The following is a 17,158-nucleotide window of genomic DNA, read 5'->3' as shown; positions in this document are numbered from 1 at the left end:
TATATAATTAATTTAAGTATTTCCTAAGTGTTAATAAAATAATAATAAAACTGATGACTACGATCCATTGTATTAGTAATCACATTATTATACAAAAATATAATAATGATATGATGGCTTGACCTGACCCCTAGACTCATGATTTCATGTTATAACTGAAAAGGCTGACTTTTTTCAGGCAATGATAAATAATCCCTTGTGAGGTTTGAGTTTCCTAGGAGGAAATAAATTTAATAGACTTAATTAAGTTTTCAAAAATTCAAAAAGAGAAATTCTAGAAGGGTTCAAATGAACCTTTGAAGGGAAAAGGAAGTTTAAAGACAATTGGGGGAAATTGAGTATTCATCCTTGATAGCTTCTTTTGCAATTGTGGTTTGGAAATGGAGCTCTGTGTCGGGGTTTCAACTATTTGGATCATCTGAGAATGAGAACTCAGAAGATTGGGGGCTTGAAGATGTGAGAGATGAATGGTTTGAGTTTGCATAGATCAGTTGGTACTTCAACTTGCATCAGGAAATTTTGAAGCAATTTTATGGATCAGACTTGTTTGGGAATATTTGAACATTGGAATAAGGAGATCTGTATTTGAAAGGGGACTTTTATTTGTTTTTGCAGTCCTAGTCCCAGCTGCATGGCCCTAGGGTTTGGCCATACTCTCCCAGCTTGATTGTAACCTGAAAAGGTTGCAGATCAGACTTTATTTGTAGGTGTTTGGGATAGGAAAAGTCAGTTCCAAGCCTGTATAGCCTCTTAGCAAAATTGCAGGCAGACTGGTATTGAATTTCCAGCCGTACAGGGCATCCAATTCAATGTTTTTGGGGTAGGAAAGGTCATTTCCACGCCTGTACAGCCTCTTAGCAAAATTGCAGGCAGACTGGTATTGAATTTCGAGCCGCACAGAGCATCAAATTCAATGATTCATCATATCTGGACTTTACTGGGCAGAAACAGCAGTTATCATGGAGGAAATTACAACATAGCTTGATACGAGCCCCTAGGTGCCTGGCATAGGAGGAAGGAAGATAACTGAATCCCAACATATGCAACTTATGAAATCAGTATGTGTAGCAGACAGCTTGGTAGGTTTTATATGTATGGTTTTGGAAACAAATTGAATAAATCAGATTATTCCAACCAATCTCTCATTTAGTTTCACGTTATTTTGCGGTGGTTATTTTTAACATTGTTTTAATTTATTTAGCATTGTAATCAGCATATTTCAAAACACACACACACACACACACAAATTTAAAAAAAAAAAAAAATCAAAACAAGCAAAAACTCCGAAAATATTAGAAATTCAATTAAAATCAGATTTGGGAAACCATATCTCAGGGTGCCTATCACAGTTTTAAAACAATCTTATAGGAGCACCTTTCTAACCAACCATCACTCTGCACCCTTGGCCAACAAAATGGGAAAAGAATCAAAGGAGTAAGAAATAGTTTCAAAAAGGAAAGTAGGTAGACATATTAAAAGTAGTCGTCCCAAGTAAAACTCCTTCAAGGTGATTGTTCAAGATATGTTCTATTTTTTGGGCCCAAATCAATGGTTAGTATTATCGGCAATATAGATGAGAGAAAAGGTGAAAATTACATGCACATGCTTTCTTTCTCTACCAATTAGATTTCTAGACAATCTTATGGTGAGAAGAGGGGAGAGAACATTGTTTTTATGTTTGGAATAATTGTGATGAGTTGAGTGGTAATTTTCTGATACATTAATTGTATCTACTCAAGTCAGCTGGAAACTTATTTAATGTTGTGCTTATTGCAGGAAGGAATTATGCAAACCCATGATGAAGAAACTCGGAAATTCTTCAAACATTCCTCTGTTCATTGTGTGCTTGCACCTCGGTATGGTAGCAGTAAGCTGAGTTGGTTTAAACAACAAGTAAGTTGAAATGTTTTTCATTGCTAAGATAGTATATGTCAATTATCAACTTTACAAACTAATTTTTGGAATGTACATGTATGGAACGTACATGTATCCTCAAGATTGATTTGACATCTTTGCATTTTTCGTATTGCCGCCCTTGTTTATCATTTTTTTAGTTTAACAATTTTTAATACCACAAAGGCCACTGCTTAGTATGGTAAATTGTTTACTTGCAATGATGATGTGTCACATCGAGATCACTATATGAAAAGGGGTAAAAAATTCAATCAGGAAGCTCGGTTCTTAAATTTTAAGCATTTAATTCAGATAAACATGTTTGCAAACTATATGAAAAGGGGTAAAAAATTCTATCAGTAAGCTCGGTTCTTAATTTTTAAGCATTTAATTCAGATAAACATGTTTGCGAACTGTACCCAAGCAATGCTAAAAGTATTGTAGCAAGTTCGTAATGTTTTGAACTTTTGTAGCTTAATTACTTGCTTTTAATAGTTAGGATAGGATGCACATGCTATCATCGTGTCACTTAGCAGTTAACTTTCAACTCTTGATTAGTGAATTATAACGTCCCCTTTTCGTTATTGTAATATCCCCTCTTCTGATGTTGAGTATTGCTTTGTTCCTTGATGAATAAAGCTGCACATGTTGTTAGATTACACACAAAAGATACATATATATACACATAAATGTAAGAAATATATATCTCCATTCCATGCTGATTTTTGCTTAATCCTCAGGGAGAGTTTGTAGTTAGGTTCCTAGTTCTTTGGGGAGGACATCTAGAGGCTCTAGTTGCCTTATGGTTAATTTAGAACGGTCAGCTATTCTACGGTCTACCATCTTATTACGACTCGTCTCTCATAAGGCCTCTAGGATAACCCTCACTTGGTATATCCATCCTTATAGCCTTGGGTAGAACTCTTATGTATACCCACTAAGGCGTATCCCTCTTTATTTATGCATACATTATTAACAACCGTCCATATATACTGTCTCTAAGAGCTCTCTCTAGATTCCATTTTCGGAATCTCAACATTCACCAAGAATGACTTGGGTTTGTTCTTAATTAGAAAACATAAATAAGTCTGTTCTAATGAAAATACGTCTACTTAGTTGTGAAAATTTAAGTTTTACTTCTGATCTAATATATTATGTTTGTTGTTAATCACTGAGAATGAAGAGGGATCAGACCCTCTCTAACATTTATTGTTTCTCTAAGATGATTGGGGTCTTCTCTTTGTCGAGGCTGCCGGTCCTCCTTTGTTAGTCCTGATTATTCTTATGTTGGATAGTTCTTGTTCCTTGATACTGTACGAGGAAAGCTTGATGATGCTCACCACTCTTCTATGACTGTCATGCAATTAAGTGCTGAATGTTTTGTTTCCCTTTTTGCCTGTATGCATCAAATGCTGAAATAACCCCAATAGGTTATAACTTCTTCCAACACCAAAAATATTTATACTTCAGTTGTTTGACATTTCGTCAAACACTTTGCAAGCAAGGGTCCTCTGACTGATATAACTTTTTAGATTGCTGCAGTGATTCTTGTTTGGATTTGCCTCAAAGAGAATGCTTACAAAAAGACTCCAGATTGTCTAAACAATGACCTAATATGAATGTGCAACTAATTTTGGCAATATTCAATACATATATGTGACTTAAACTACTTGCAAAATGCAGCTACAGCAATTAGTAATTATGACAAATACTTTGGATGCAACCTAGGATGGCATTAATGCACTTACAACCAAGTGACATTAATATAAACACTTAGTATGCAAAATTATAACATTATTTATGCCAAAAAGAGAACTTACAACCAATTGATATTTTGTCAAACAATTGGAATGCAAACTAATAAGCTGATCATCAACTCTAGAGTTGCAATATAGATAGTTTAAAAATTACAACGCTCTTTCAATTGCAAAATCCTAGCCTTCCTTTGATACCAATAATGCCAATTGGCAAACAAAGACAAGTACAATGTAAAATAATGAAGTGCTGAAGCTATATTTTGTAGTCAGCTGAAAACCTACATTTCTCAGAAAATATGCCAAATGAGAAGTGAAGAACCTGATTGTGGATGGCTGTAAGATTTTCCTTCAATGCTGCCCCTTTTGCTTTGCTTTTTTCCGATCTGCTTTTTCCGGATTTGCTTTTTCGTTTTTGCTTTTTTGAACTGCTTTTTCGGATTGCTTTTTTCGGAGCTGCTTTTTCGGTTTTTTTTTTCGAACTGCTTTTTCGGCCTGCTTTTTTCGAACTGCTTTTTGTACTCAAATATTTTTCCTCAATGTAGCACAAATAGAAGACTGAAGTATCTTCCTTCCAGCTGCAATAATTCAAGTGATATTTCACACCCTCAAAATCGCGTACCAATTGAGAGTTTTCGTTCTCAATGGCCACAAATATTTTTTCTCAATGTCCAGTTGTGACTATTGCAGAAACCCTAGGCTCCACAATGCACATCAACAAACATCAACATCAACAACAACAAATCTGGATGATTAGAATGAAGCCCCGAGGTGCCTATTTATTCTTTTTTCTCCACTTTCTCCAGAAGTTTCTGGAACATTATTTTATTTTATCTATTAGTGACTTTATAAAATATTTTATAATTCAAGTCACTTTATTAAATTAATTAAATATAAAGTTACTTTTTAATATTTATTTATTTGATAACTTTATAAATAATTAACTTAATACCATTTATTTATTTAATTAAAATAATTAATTAGTCATCCTCATAAAATATTCATTATTTTGGACAACCTAATTAATTAAATTAATTAAATCAAATTGCCTCCAAAATGGGGACATGACAAATGCTATGGATGAAAATATATTCTGCTTGATCTGATTGTTTCATTTCCTTGTTATGGTTTGATCCTCTTTTTCTTATTTTCTTTCTGCTTACCTTTCTTCTAAATCTTCTGGGGCCTGTTCATCAAATCCTCTTCAGCCTCTCTTTAAACTCTTGATTAAGTAGGCTCCTAAATCTTCTTTTGCATCGGCTAAATTTCTCCTTCTTGACATCTGCTTGATCCCTTATTTGTGTCTGACTTGCTGTTCTGAGAATATCTCTCGGCTCTATGTCTGAATACATTCTTTTCCTATGTTTGACGTTTTGTTCTTAGGTCGTTCCTCTGCTCCTTGTCTGAATATATTCTTCTTTGTTCTATCTCTCTTCTGATATCTTCTAATGCTTATATATATATATATATATATATATATATATATATATATATATATATATATATATATATATATATATATAGTGTATGTCAAATATACATTCATATATCTCTGCCCTTGGTTCTGCCTTTTCTGTTTTATTCTTTCTATTTTCCTGTTTTCAATCCCATGCTTGTCTCGTGATTCTTATTCTTATGCCCCTTTGAAGTTAGGCAACCTTTGGAAGTCGCTCTCTCTTTAGAAGGGTCATACCCTTTCTTAATTGCACCTCCTTAATGATTGTTTTTTTCACGACCAATCATATGCCCAATCTATGTTGTTGATTAAGATCTCTGAACATTATAAAACCTGGGTTTTACTTCTTGTTTATAATCCTTCCTAATTATCACTGCTAATGATATAACAGCAGTGCCATCAGCATCACTCCACTACTATTTCTACGGACTATCCTTCTGTTAGGGGGTTCTTCTCGGCTCTCTACTCTGATTATTACTGTTAGTGTAGTTTTTTTTATTTTTCCTATTTTGCTAGGTTTTTCCTACACTTTTAATAATCTCGCTTAGGTTAATAAAGCATGTCTTATTAGGTGAATGGTTGTGAGGTGTCACCTTCCTACATGTGAGCATCCATTAGCTATCTTGGGAAGATACTTTGCTATCTTTAGTCCGATAGATGGTTGCTCCTCATTGGTTGGTGTTGCCACCTCCTCCCTCTTCCTAGCCTATATAAGCATGCTACCTGGCTTGTATTTGTATCTCTTATTTTTGCATCCTCTTAATGCTATTTTGCTTCCAGCATTTGCATTACTCTCTTGGAGACTAACTCTATGATGCTATTTTGATTTTGTATCATTTGCATTCATAGTTTAGATATTTACTCTTTGCACTAGTTTTCTGGGTTATTAATCTTTTCAGATTCTAACAATTACTATCTTCTATTTGTATACCTATCTTGTTCCTCTGCTTTGGAAGCTTAGTCATTGAAAGGTGGCTCTTTCTTATTGCTGACAAATTATTATCGATGACATTAATCAATGTTTTCATCAGTTTGTATGATCACTGCTTGACTAAAAATTGAATATGGATTGGTAACACATGTCAGGTAATAGCTGATGTGTAAACATTGCTGCGAACATAGATGCCGTGCCAAGCCTTGGCTATTAACCCAGACTCAGCATCTTGTATTTTTTCTCAATTGAATCATCAAAGAGGCCATATGATTATGCTTCATATCCATTGCTCCACACACATTCTTTTGCTCAGTATAAAATATGTCTTATTCGATACCAACTAATGATCGCTCTATTCTACTTACGTCACCACAAAGACTACAACAACATCGTCACTAAATGGTCTTTTACCAAAATTCAACCTATTACCAATCAGTTTATTAGTTTCTAGTTGATTTGTGTTGGAAAATCAAATAAACAGCCTTTGTTTATCTTTGACTAATTTTGTTGACTTCTGTAATTATAATTTATTAGTAAATAATTATAATATTTTAATATCATTATGATTCTTTTTATTAAATCCTATTTTAGAAAGGGGACATCAGAGTAATGAAAGGATGCTGGGAAAATTAAACTAATTTCTTCTTATTGTGTCTAATGAGGATGAATTAAGCAAGTGATGGAAGATAGTGAATATAAATGTGACACCCGATTCAGAAGAAGAAGATAATTTTAACATCCACAACGCTAAACATAGCCTATGGGACAGCCTACCGAATTCATTAAATCATTTCTTATCATATGCAAGTTGTACTCCTCGCTGAGTGAGTTATGTCAAGAGCTAGTTGTTAAAATACTCATAAATTTGTCCCTGCTGTCCTTGTAAGCAACACACTCAACAATAAAATGCTGTTCAGTTTTCACATCCCCATAATTTAAAAAATAACAAACTCTCTTCTCCCACTCCTCTTTTAATGTCTGCTAATTATCTCATGGTTGTAATGTCTGATATGGGATGGATTTATACAGAGTGAAAGGTAGATTCTATCACTTATTGTGATAAATTGATAATGCCATCTCTGATTTACAGAAGAAACATGCAATTGATGTCTGCTGGGATGTCTGAATATTTCAATTGATATTATGCAGTGGAAAGTAACTGCCTGAAGCGATTAGTGTTGTGTCTGACCAACAATGAGAATCTGCACTTCAATGGATTGTATATCTGATGAACAAAATGAATTATGTGATCCCTTAGATGCTCTCTCTAATATCTTCTATTTGTGCTTGCACTCGTAAGGCCGATCAAGTGGCTGGCTATAAATAAAGAATATCCAAAACTAAGTTACAATATTCGCTCAGTCCATGTCACATTCAACATTCGATTAGTTAGGCATTCCGGTTCAGTTTGAATTTGTGGCAAATTCACTGAATGACTGAAATTCATGGTATATTCGTTCGTGCGACTTTAGCTTTCTTTCACACGAGCCTGGAAAGACTTTACAAACCTGCGTGAGAGCCTGCAATGAATTTGGGTGATTTCAACTTTCTACCAAAGTTTTTAAACTTATTTTCTGCTGTGTTAGCCTAAAATGATGACACAGCAATTTGGGATTTTTTGTTTTATCTCTTAGACTTTAGAATTAGTTCAATAAATGCATTTATGCGGTATTTTCATTTTAACACACGAAAAAAGGCATACCTAATTTATGCATGGAATTAATTTAGAGTTTATAAAATTATAGACTATAGTTAAATCACATTCATGACAGGTCACAGGATAATTGACATTCACGACAACCGGCAGGGAAAATTCATGAGCATTCACACTCACAACTGTAATGTCCTCATCTTTTTAGCATTTCAATGGAGTTCTTAGTTTTTACATTCTCCGAAGGCTAAGTGGAGAAATAAGGAGAAATTGATTAAATTAATTTCTTATAAAGTCATTAAATAAAATAAAATTAAAAGGTGACTTTATATTTAATAAATTTAATTTTCTAGAAGCACAACTAATTATTGTATTGAAAAGGGGGAAGCTTTTAGAGAGTGCAATTAAATAATATTTTATTTCCTTCTAGAAGGGTGAAGGAAAAGAATAAATAAAGGTGAGAGCTTCATTGTTAAGTATCTGATTATTGTGAATTGCATTTGATATGAACTTGGGAGAAGAAACTAAGGGTTTTTGATTTCAGCTAGCCATTGGAGAGTGTCAATTCTTTAGTGTTGCAACCATTTGAGGTGGTGAAATATCCATTGAATTTGGCATTTAGGAGAGCCTCATTCTGGAGTTATATTTGTGCTTAAATTGGAGAATACATTTATTGTTGGTTGCTACAGAGCACATGAATAGTGCCGCGCTATAGTATTTATGCTTGATTCCGATTGCAACTTTCATCTCCATCCTTGGGCATCACTATTATTAGGGTCCTCTTGCAACTATTAGTAGTTAGCATTGTAATTTTAGGCATATAATTTTGCTGTTGTAAGTGATAATTCATAATCAGTTTTTGGTATTGCTATAGTCATTATTAAAGCCCATTTATCTTGGCAAACTTATAGCAACATTGTACATGGGAATGAATTCAGTAAAGGAGATATATGTTGCATACCATTTGTTTGACGAAATGTCCATCTAATAGCATATATGATCAGCATAATAGTTGTATGCCAATTGTTTGTCAAAATATCATCTGGTTGTAGGCATGCATTTAATATCTAGTTTTCATTTATATGCATTAAAAAATACCAAAAAGAACTGCACTTGCATATTAATTCATTGTAAGAGGCATTGTAATAGCATTTGCGAACGTTCTAAATTTCTTAGCATCATTCAAATTATATCAAACAAACTAAAACACAAAAAAAATCAGAAAAGAGAAAGGCAACATACAAGTGTTTGACAATATTCCTTGAGCTAAAATTAGTCAGTTTGGGCAAGGGTTATTGCATTGGTATCAGAGCTAAATCCTGCCATCCTGAGGGTTTAACAGTCACATGCAACCGCTTGGAGTTGGATTTCACAGATTTTACATCGCAAGCAAGCTTTGTTTGACAAGGAACAAGATTTTGACAGGTAGCCAGACACCATGGTTGATAGGCAAGAGCGTAGCCCACCAAGAGACAATAGGAATGAGGATTAGGAAACAAGACAATTTTTCAGAGCAATGGTTACAAGACAAGAGCGGATGGCTCATGCTTTGCAAGCACTCACCACCATAGTTGAGTGCATGAGCCCATAGGATAGACGAAATCAGGACCAAGGGGATAACAGGAGTGCAATGGGATCACCTAGAGCTTATAGAACTCTTTCCAGAATAGTAGATAGGCCCACACGTCCTACCTTTGTTAGAGAGGAACCAGTACACGAGCCAACAGAGGAAGCTGAGGATGAGATACATTTGCAGATATCCTTATGGTTGCTAATGATGAATGGGAATTATTGGCACTACGGCTACGAGAGAGAATGACTTTTGAGAGGTTTATGAACCAAAGAAGAGAACACTACCATGCAGTCAGACAAAATAGGAGACCTCGTGGCAAGGATAATGAATTAAAGCCGACTTCAGGGAAGCTTTCCTTGACTACATTTGGTGAGAGTAGCAGAATGACAGTGCAAGCTTGGATTCACAAGCTTGATACCTTCTTAGCACTAAGACCTATGAAAAAAGTGGAGGCAATAAAATATGCCATGCTACATTTGGAGGGAGTTGCACATGATTGGTGGTACCATGGGATGGTTACACTTCAGCATAACCAAGTGACTTCATATTAGGATTTCGTGGATAGGTTGGTAGAGAGGTTTGATAAGAAGGATCCAAAAGTCTACTTTAGGGAGTTGGCACAGTCAATACAGATAGGCAGATTGGAGTATTTCATTTGTGACTTTCAGATGCTATCCGTTATGGTGCCAGATATATCAGATAGGAGATTGGTTGTTTTGTTCACGGAGGGATTATCCAAACCACTAAAGGGTTGGGTAAAAGCCTTTGATCCATTCAATTTGCAAGAAGTGATTAAGAAGGCTAGAAGAATGGAACAAGCAGCCCTAGTAGATAAATTTCAGTCAAAGGGTGCATCATCTAGCAAAGACAAACCATTCTTCAAGAAACCTGACAGGAATGAAACAAAGGCTGAAAATAAAGATAAATGATTTGCTTCTTGGATAGAGAGACATTGAATGATTTAAGGAAGAAAAAAATTTGTTTTTATTGCAAAGGACCTTATGACATGAACCATGATTGTCCTTTGAGGCCAAAGGGGAAAGCAAACAGGGTTATGTGGGCATATTATGAGGATTCTGATTCTGTAAATTCAGACCAACAATCTAAAAATGAGGAATCAATTGAAGAAAAGAAAAACACAGATTAAGGAGGCTCATCTCACTAGTGTACAACAAGAGGGATCGTTCAGGATGAGAGGGGTATTGACTGGTCAACGAGTTATTACTTTGCTTGATATAGGTGCTACTCACAATTTTATTGATTCCAGATTGATTGAGAGGTGTGGGATACAGATAGAGCAGTTTGAGTGTAGCTGATGGCTACATCCTCAAATGTGATAGGAAGATTACAGGTCTGCCCCTAAAGATCAACAACTTTGATTTCAAAGCAGATTTTTATGTTGTTAACATTGGTGATACAAATTTAGTTCTTCGCATGACTGGTTACATGATAAAGGGGAGTTCACTCTCAATTTGAGAGACATGGAGATGAGGTTTCAGTCAGAAGAGAAGACCCATATACTTAAGGCCATTCGTGACAGTGGGTTTAGGATGATGTCTCGCAGACGCATGGAGAGCTTGTTGAGACATGACCAGGTTGAGTGGGCAGCCCATTGCACTTTAATGGCGTCGCAGAGGCAACAAAAATCAAAATATCACCCAGACATACAGGAATTGAGAATCAAGCACTACAAGGTTTTCAATGAAAGTACCACCAAGTAGACCTCTAGATAGAAGTATTGAGCATATTATTGAGTTAGAGGAGGGTGCTAAACCCATCATGATCACACCATACAGGCATCTAAAGAGATTGAAAGATGAGATCGAGAAAACCATCAAGAAACTACTTGCTATGGGGCACATTAGACCAAGTAAGTCGCCTTTCGCTTGTTCTGTGGTTTTGGTGAAGAAGGATGGAACTCTTAGGATGTGCATAGATTACATGGTCCTGAACAAGAAGACTACCAAAAATAGGTACCCCATCCCACAGATTGATGAGTTATTAGATGAGCTACATAGAGCATGTTTCTTCTCCAAAATTGATTTGAGATTAGGCTATCATCAGATCCGAGTCAGATAGCACAATATAGAGAAGATGACATTTAGATGTCATTGTGGCCATTTTGAGTTTGTAGTTATGCCATTTGGACTAACTAATGCTCCAACTACTTTTCAGTCCACAATGAATAGGGTTTTTTAGCATCAGTTGAGGAAATTTGTGTTAGTCTTCTTTGATGACATCCTGGTGTATAGTAGGACATGGGATGAGCATGTGCGACACTTAGACACCTTGTTGAGCATTCTGAACAGGGAATCCTTGTATGCAAAGGAGTCCAAATGTGATTTGAGATTATCACAATTATTATATCTGGGTCACATTATCAGTGCTTAGGGAGTACGCATGGATCGTGAAAAGATTCGTGCTATCATTGAGTGGCCTACCCTAGTGAACTTGATACAGTTGAGAGGATTTTTGGGGTTGTGTGGGTTCTGCAAGAGGGTTGTTAGTGGATATTCTAGGCATGCAGCACCCTTGATAGACTTGATGAGAAAGGGGGCTTTCTTATGGACTCTTGAGGCACACGAGTGTTTTAATAAGTTCAAGGTGATGATGACTTCTTGTCTAGTGCTAGCATTACCAGATTTTAGCAAACCTTTTGAGTTGCATTGTGATGCATGTGGCGAAGGTGTTGGAGCGGTGCTTATGCAGGACAAGCACTTGATTGCTTATGAGAGTAGGAAGCTTAGGGGGCTTGAGGGGAGCTTCAGCATTTATGATAAGGAAATGTTGGCCATGATGCATGCTTTGGCCAAATTTAGGCAGTATTTAGTGGGTAGCAAATTCAACATAAAAATCGACCACAATAGCCTGAAATATTTCTTGGGGCAGCAATATCTTAATGACAGCAATAGAAATGGATAAGTAAATTTTAGGCATATGATTTTGATATTACCTATTTCAAGGGGACACAAATTTAGTAGCAGATGCCTTGTCACGAAGACCCCACTTGAGCTTGATGACCAATATATTAGAGGATTGGAGATATTTGATCCTTGCAGAGTATGCAAAGGATACATGGGCATCGGGATTCATAGATAAATCAATCTAGAATAGTGATTTCACCCTTGTGAATGAGATCATCATTTACAAAGGGCACATTTATTTGGTGCTAGGGTCAGAGGTGAAGAGGATGGTGTTGAGAGTTTATCATGACTCACCTATGGTAGGACATCCAGGTTTTTACAAAACCTATTAGCAGATTCGTGAGCGTTTTTTGTGGAAAGGGCTCAAAGATGAGGTGTTTTAATATGTTAGAGAGTGTCCTACTTGCCAACAGAATAAATAGGAGCACTCTTAACCAACCGCCTTACTTAAGCCACTTCCAATTCCTAACAGGAAGTGGGAGTGTTTATGCATGGACTTCATTACAGGACTGCTGAGAGCCCAAGGTAGAGACTGCATATATGTTGTTGATTGGCTTACAAAGTTTGCCCACTTCTTCCTAATCAATACTACATACACTGCTACACAGGTGGCAGATTTATTCTCCAAAGAGGTATTTAGGTTGCATGGTTTACCTTAGAGCATTGTCAGCAATAGGGATAGTAGATTTATGAGTCACTTTTGGTAGGAGTTGTTTAGATTATGCGGGACAAAGTTCACTCCGAGTACTAGTTACGACTCCCAGGCAGATGGTCAGATAGAAACAGTGAACAAATGGCTGGAGGGATAACTCCGAAATTGCATAGCAAGACAAGAGAAGGCTTGGGTTAAGTGGATATATCTATGTGAATATTGTTATAGTTCCACTTATCACATGTCTATCCAGATGTCACCATTCATGGCATTATATGGATATGAGGCACCAAATTTCATGGGTTTGTTGCTATCAGATAGTAGAGTGCCTAGTGTTGGAGACTTATTACAGGAGAGCTAGGACATTGTGAAGGCTCTTAAGGATAATATCGCCAAGGCACAGAATCAACATAAGCAGTTGTTGATTAGAAGAAGACTGAGTGGACTTTTGAAGTAGGTGATATGGTATATTTGATGTTGCAGTCTTATTGCCAGTCCACTCTCAAGAAGAGTGGTGCTGAAAAACTTAGCCATGTTATTATGGGCCTTTTAGGGTGATCAGGAGAGTTGGAGAGGCGGCTTACGAGTTGGATTTGCCGGCAAAGAGCAGAGTCCATAATATTTTTCATGTGTTATGTCTCAAAAAGGCATTAGGACACCAAATTGTTCCTTCTACAGTACTTCCACCCTTGGACGATGAGGAGAAATTGATTTTAGTACCAGAGGCTATCATTAAGTTCAGGGAGAGAAATTTGAGGAGACATGCTATCAGGGAGTACTTGGTGAAGTGGAAGGACTTGCCAGTAGAGGATGCCACTTGGGAGAGTGAAGAAATTTTGCAACATCCAGAATTGAGATTGCTTGGGGACAAGCAATTTCAAGAGGGGCACACTGTAATGTCCACATCTTTTTAGCATCTCAGTGGAGTTCTTAGCTTTTACATTCTCCGAAGGCTAAGTGGAGAAATAAAGAGAAATTGATTAAATTAATTTCTTATAAAGTCATTAAATAAAATAAAATTAAAAGGTGATTTTATATTTAATTAATTTAATTTTCTAGAAGCACAACTAATTATTGTAATGGAATGGGGGAAGCTTTTAGAGAGTGCATTTTCTAGAAATACAACTAATTATTGTATTGGAAAGGGTGAAGCTTCTAGAGAGTGCAATTAAATAATATTTTATTTCCTTTTAGAAGGGTGAAGGAAAAGAATAAATAGAGGTGAGAGCTTCAATGTTAAGCATCTGATTATTGTGAATTGCATTTGATATAAACTTGGAAGAAGAAACTAAGGGTTTCTGATTTTAGTTAGCCATTGGAGAGCGTCAATTCTTCAGTGTTGCAACCATTTGAGGTGGTGAAATATCCACTGAATTTGACATTCAGGAGAGCTTCATTCTAGAGTTCTATTTGTGCTTAAATTGGAGAATACATTTATTGTTGGCTGCTACAATATGCGTGAACAATGTCATGCTACAGTATTTATGCTTGATTCCAATTGCAACTTTTATCTCCATCCTTGGGCATCACTATTATCAGGTTCCTCTTGCAACTATTAGTAGTTAGCATTGTAATTTTAGGCATATAATTTTGTTGTTGTAAGTGATGATTCAAAATTAGATTTAGCATTGCTGTAGTCATTATTGTAAGCCCATTTGTTTTGACAAACTCATAGCAACATTGTACATGAGAATGAATTCAATAAAGGAGATATATGTTGCATACCATTTGTTTGACGAAATGTCCATCTAATAGCATATATGATCAGCATAATAGTTGTATACCAATTGTTTGTCAAAATATCAGCTGGCTGTAGGTATGCATTCCATATCTAGTTTCCATGTATATGCATTAAAAAAATACCAAAAAGAATTGCAGTTGCATATTAGCTCATTGTAAGAGACATTGTAATATCATTTGCGAACATTCTAAATTTCTTAGCATCGTTTAAAGTTTAAATTATATCAAACAAACTAAAACACAAAAAAAGTCAAAAAAGAGAAAGACAACATACAAGTGTTTGACAATATTCCTTGAGCTAAAATCAGTCAATTTGGGCAAGGGTTATTACAACAACCACCAACACCAATCTGTATTCTACTCGTGTTTGTTAGAATCAACACATTCACATTACAATTTTACCTGGCAACTCCTTAGAGATCTGTGACAAAAAATGTGGGCATTCAGAACCGTGTTCTTTTAGCAGCAGTTGTGAGTTCTGATGTTTTGTTGAGCATGATGATATTTGACAACATATGACTGATTAGTAATATTGACATTATTGTTTTTAAAGTGGTGGTGTATTTTGACATTTTGCTTTGTCATTTGAACTAAATAGTTATTATATGCAGTGGTGTATTTTGTAAGCATAGTGGTGTATGAACTTATTTGCTGCAGCATATTTTTACATATATATGATTTTTCTCTTTAAAAAAAAATTATTGTCTGGACAAACCCAAACCCAACTCAACTTTTTTTTGAGTGAATGTCAAACCTGAATGTTTAACTTCCATCTGAACCATAATCTGAACTGGCAACTTAGATCCTAAAGGCTAAGAAAAAGGTAATATGTATTCAATGATTTGGAAAGACAATTCAAATGTCTTCATATGCCCGTGCCTGAGGAATGAATAGACATGAGAATGGGATGCATCCTATTTCCTTGATTATCACCATTGCTTAGTGATACTTTTTCAGTTAAGATTATCTTATATCATAATTGCTTGTTTATTACTTAAGAAACTAAATGTAAATGATTATTTTCATAGATTCACCCAATCACTATATAATTGATTGGCTATCGTATTGTTCCCTTTTTGTTCATTATTATAATGTATTCCGTTGCATTGACTTGCTAATAATCCCACTTTCTCTTTCAGGGGTGCATCAATGTGTGTTCTTTTTAATAATAATTTTTGTATTTAATTTAAACTTATGTAATTGTTTATCTTCGGATTCTGATTCAAGTACACTGCATGAATACAAGTTGTGTCCCTCTTACTCATCTGCTGGTTTTGAAACCATTTTAAAATTGTGTTTCAACAATTTAGCTAGCCTTTGATTTTAAGGACTGCTCTGGTAAAATATATTTAAACATAGAGGAAGCTTATAAACGGTGTTTAAGGAGGGAGTTGAGAATTCAAGACCTCCAAAAATTTATATGGTATGAATATTAGAATATTATAATGTTTTTTTAATGGTCATCTTAGTTAGTCTTTAGTTTACTTAGTATTTTCTATTTTTCGTCTTTAGTTCACGATCATTTCTTTTAAAAGCATCGTCTTTGTAAATCTAAATAAGGAGCTTTCATCTCCTTTGTTTAATACAACTACAACAACATCGATTTACCATAACATGGTATCATAGCAGGTCGATTGGATTCCATAAAATTTGGCAATTTTTTAAAGAAAATTTTGAGCCTCTTTTGATCTAGATTTTTTCTCCAAAAATTTGCTTTTCGATTTTTAGAAATAAAAATTGTTAGAAGTATTTTATGAAATTTTTGTGGTTCGTCTTCGAGGATTTTCGCTAGAAATCACAAGCCTAGTTAAGGGTTATAAAGTGTAGGAGGGAGAAACTAATTACACAAAGAGGATTGTCACACTTGTGCAAAAGGGAGGTTCTATTGCTACACTTTCTGCAACTTTCAGAAGTAGTATATTTTGGATCCATGCCACACTTCATGGGGAGCGAGTCACAATCATGCTTGATAGGGGTGCTACACTCAATTTCATCAATTCATCATTGGTCTCTAAAAGGGCTAGAATATGAAGAAGCTTAGGATGCTTTCAGGGCCATGCAAAAGAGATAGAATATGAAGAAGGTTAGGATGCTTTCAGGGCCATGCAAAAGAGAGTGGATAAAGAAATTACGAAGAAGAACAAGTAGGAGGAGAACCAGAGATTTATAGCTTATTACAAGAATGCCTAGCAAACAATCTAGTTGATAGATCAGACACGTACATAGCCTCCCACACGTGAGAGGACATATTAATAGTATAGAGAGTGCAAGGATTTCACTTCAGGAAACTCAATCTTGGAGGACAAAGTTGTGTAGGAAGGGTTAACATTCCTCCTTTGATTTGTAGAGGAGTTTCAAATACTCACAACACTTAAAGCCAGATTTCATGCTTCTATCAATCTTAGGAGTGAGTTTTTGCCTCTCGAGGATAAAACTATGTTGGGTAGATATAGGCTATAGAAGGTGAGTGATTATTGATAAAAGGAAAGGCGATTAAGGTAGGACAAATGGACAACATAGAGGTGTGGAACTTTGCTCTAGTTCACTGATTGTAAGTTTTGGAAAAGATAAGGAACAATAC

At 35.5% G+C, this 17,158-nt stretch overlaps 1 protein-coding gene across 6 annotated transcripts in view; it reads left to right on the top strand.

Annotated features, from left to right (window-relative positions):
• LOC149575653 (phospholipase D delta-like) overlaps window positions 1–17,158 on the top strand; it is a 184,943-nt gene that overhangs the window by 24,355 nt on the left and 143,430 nt on the right. For all 6 annotated transcript variants that reach the window (XM_089815410.1, XM_089815416.1, XM_089815412.1 and 3 more), the window contains exon 2: window positions 1,777–1,893. In XM_089815410.1, the coding sequence (XP_089671536.1) occupies window positions 1,777–1,893 (117 nt within the window). The remainder of the gene's footprint in view (window positions 1–1,776; window positions 1,894–17,158) is intronic.

Source organism: Cupressus sempervirens, chromosome 2 (assembly GCF_028749045.1).
Source record: "Cupressus sempervirens isolate cs-2001-9-10 chromosome 2, ASM2874904v1, whole genome shotgun sequence".
NCBI classification, from domain to species: Eukaryota; Viridiplantae; Streptophyta; class Pinopsida; order Cupressales; family Cupressaceae; genus Cupressus; species Cupressus sempervirens.
Note: the sequence above shows the minus strand (reverse complement) of the source record. Positions and strands in the feature narration are given on the sequence as shown.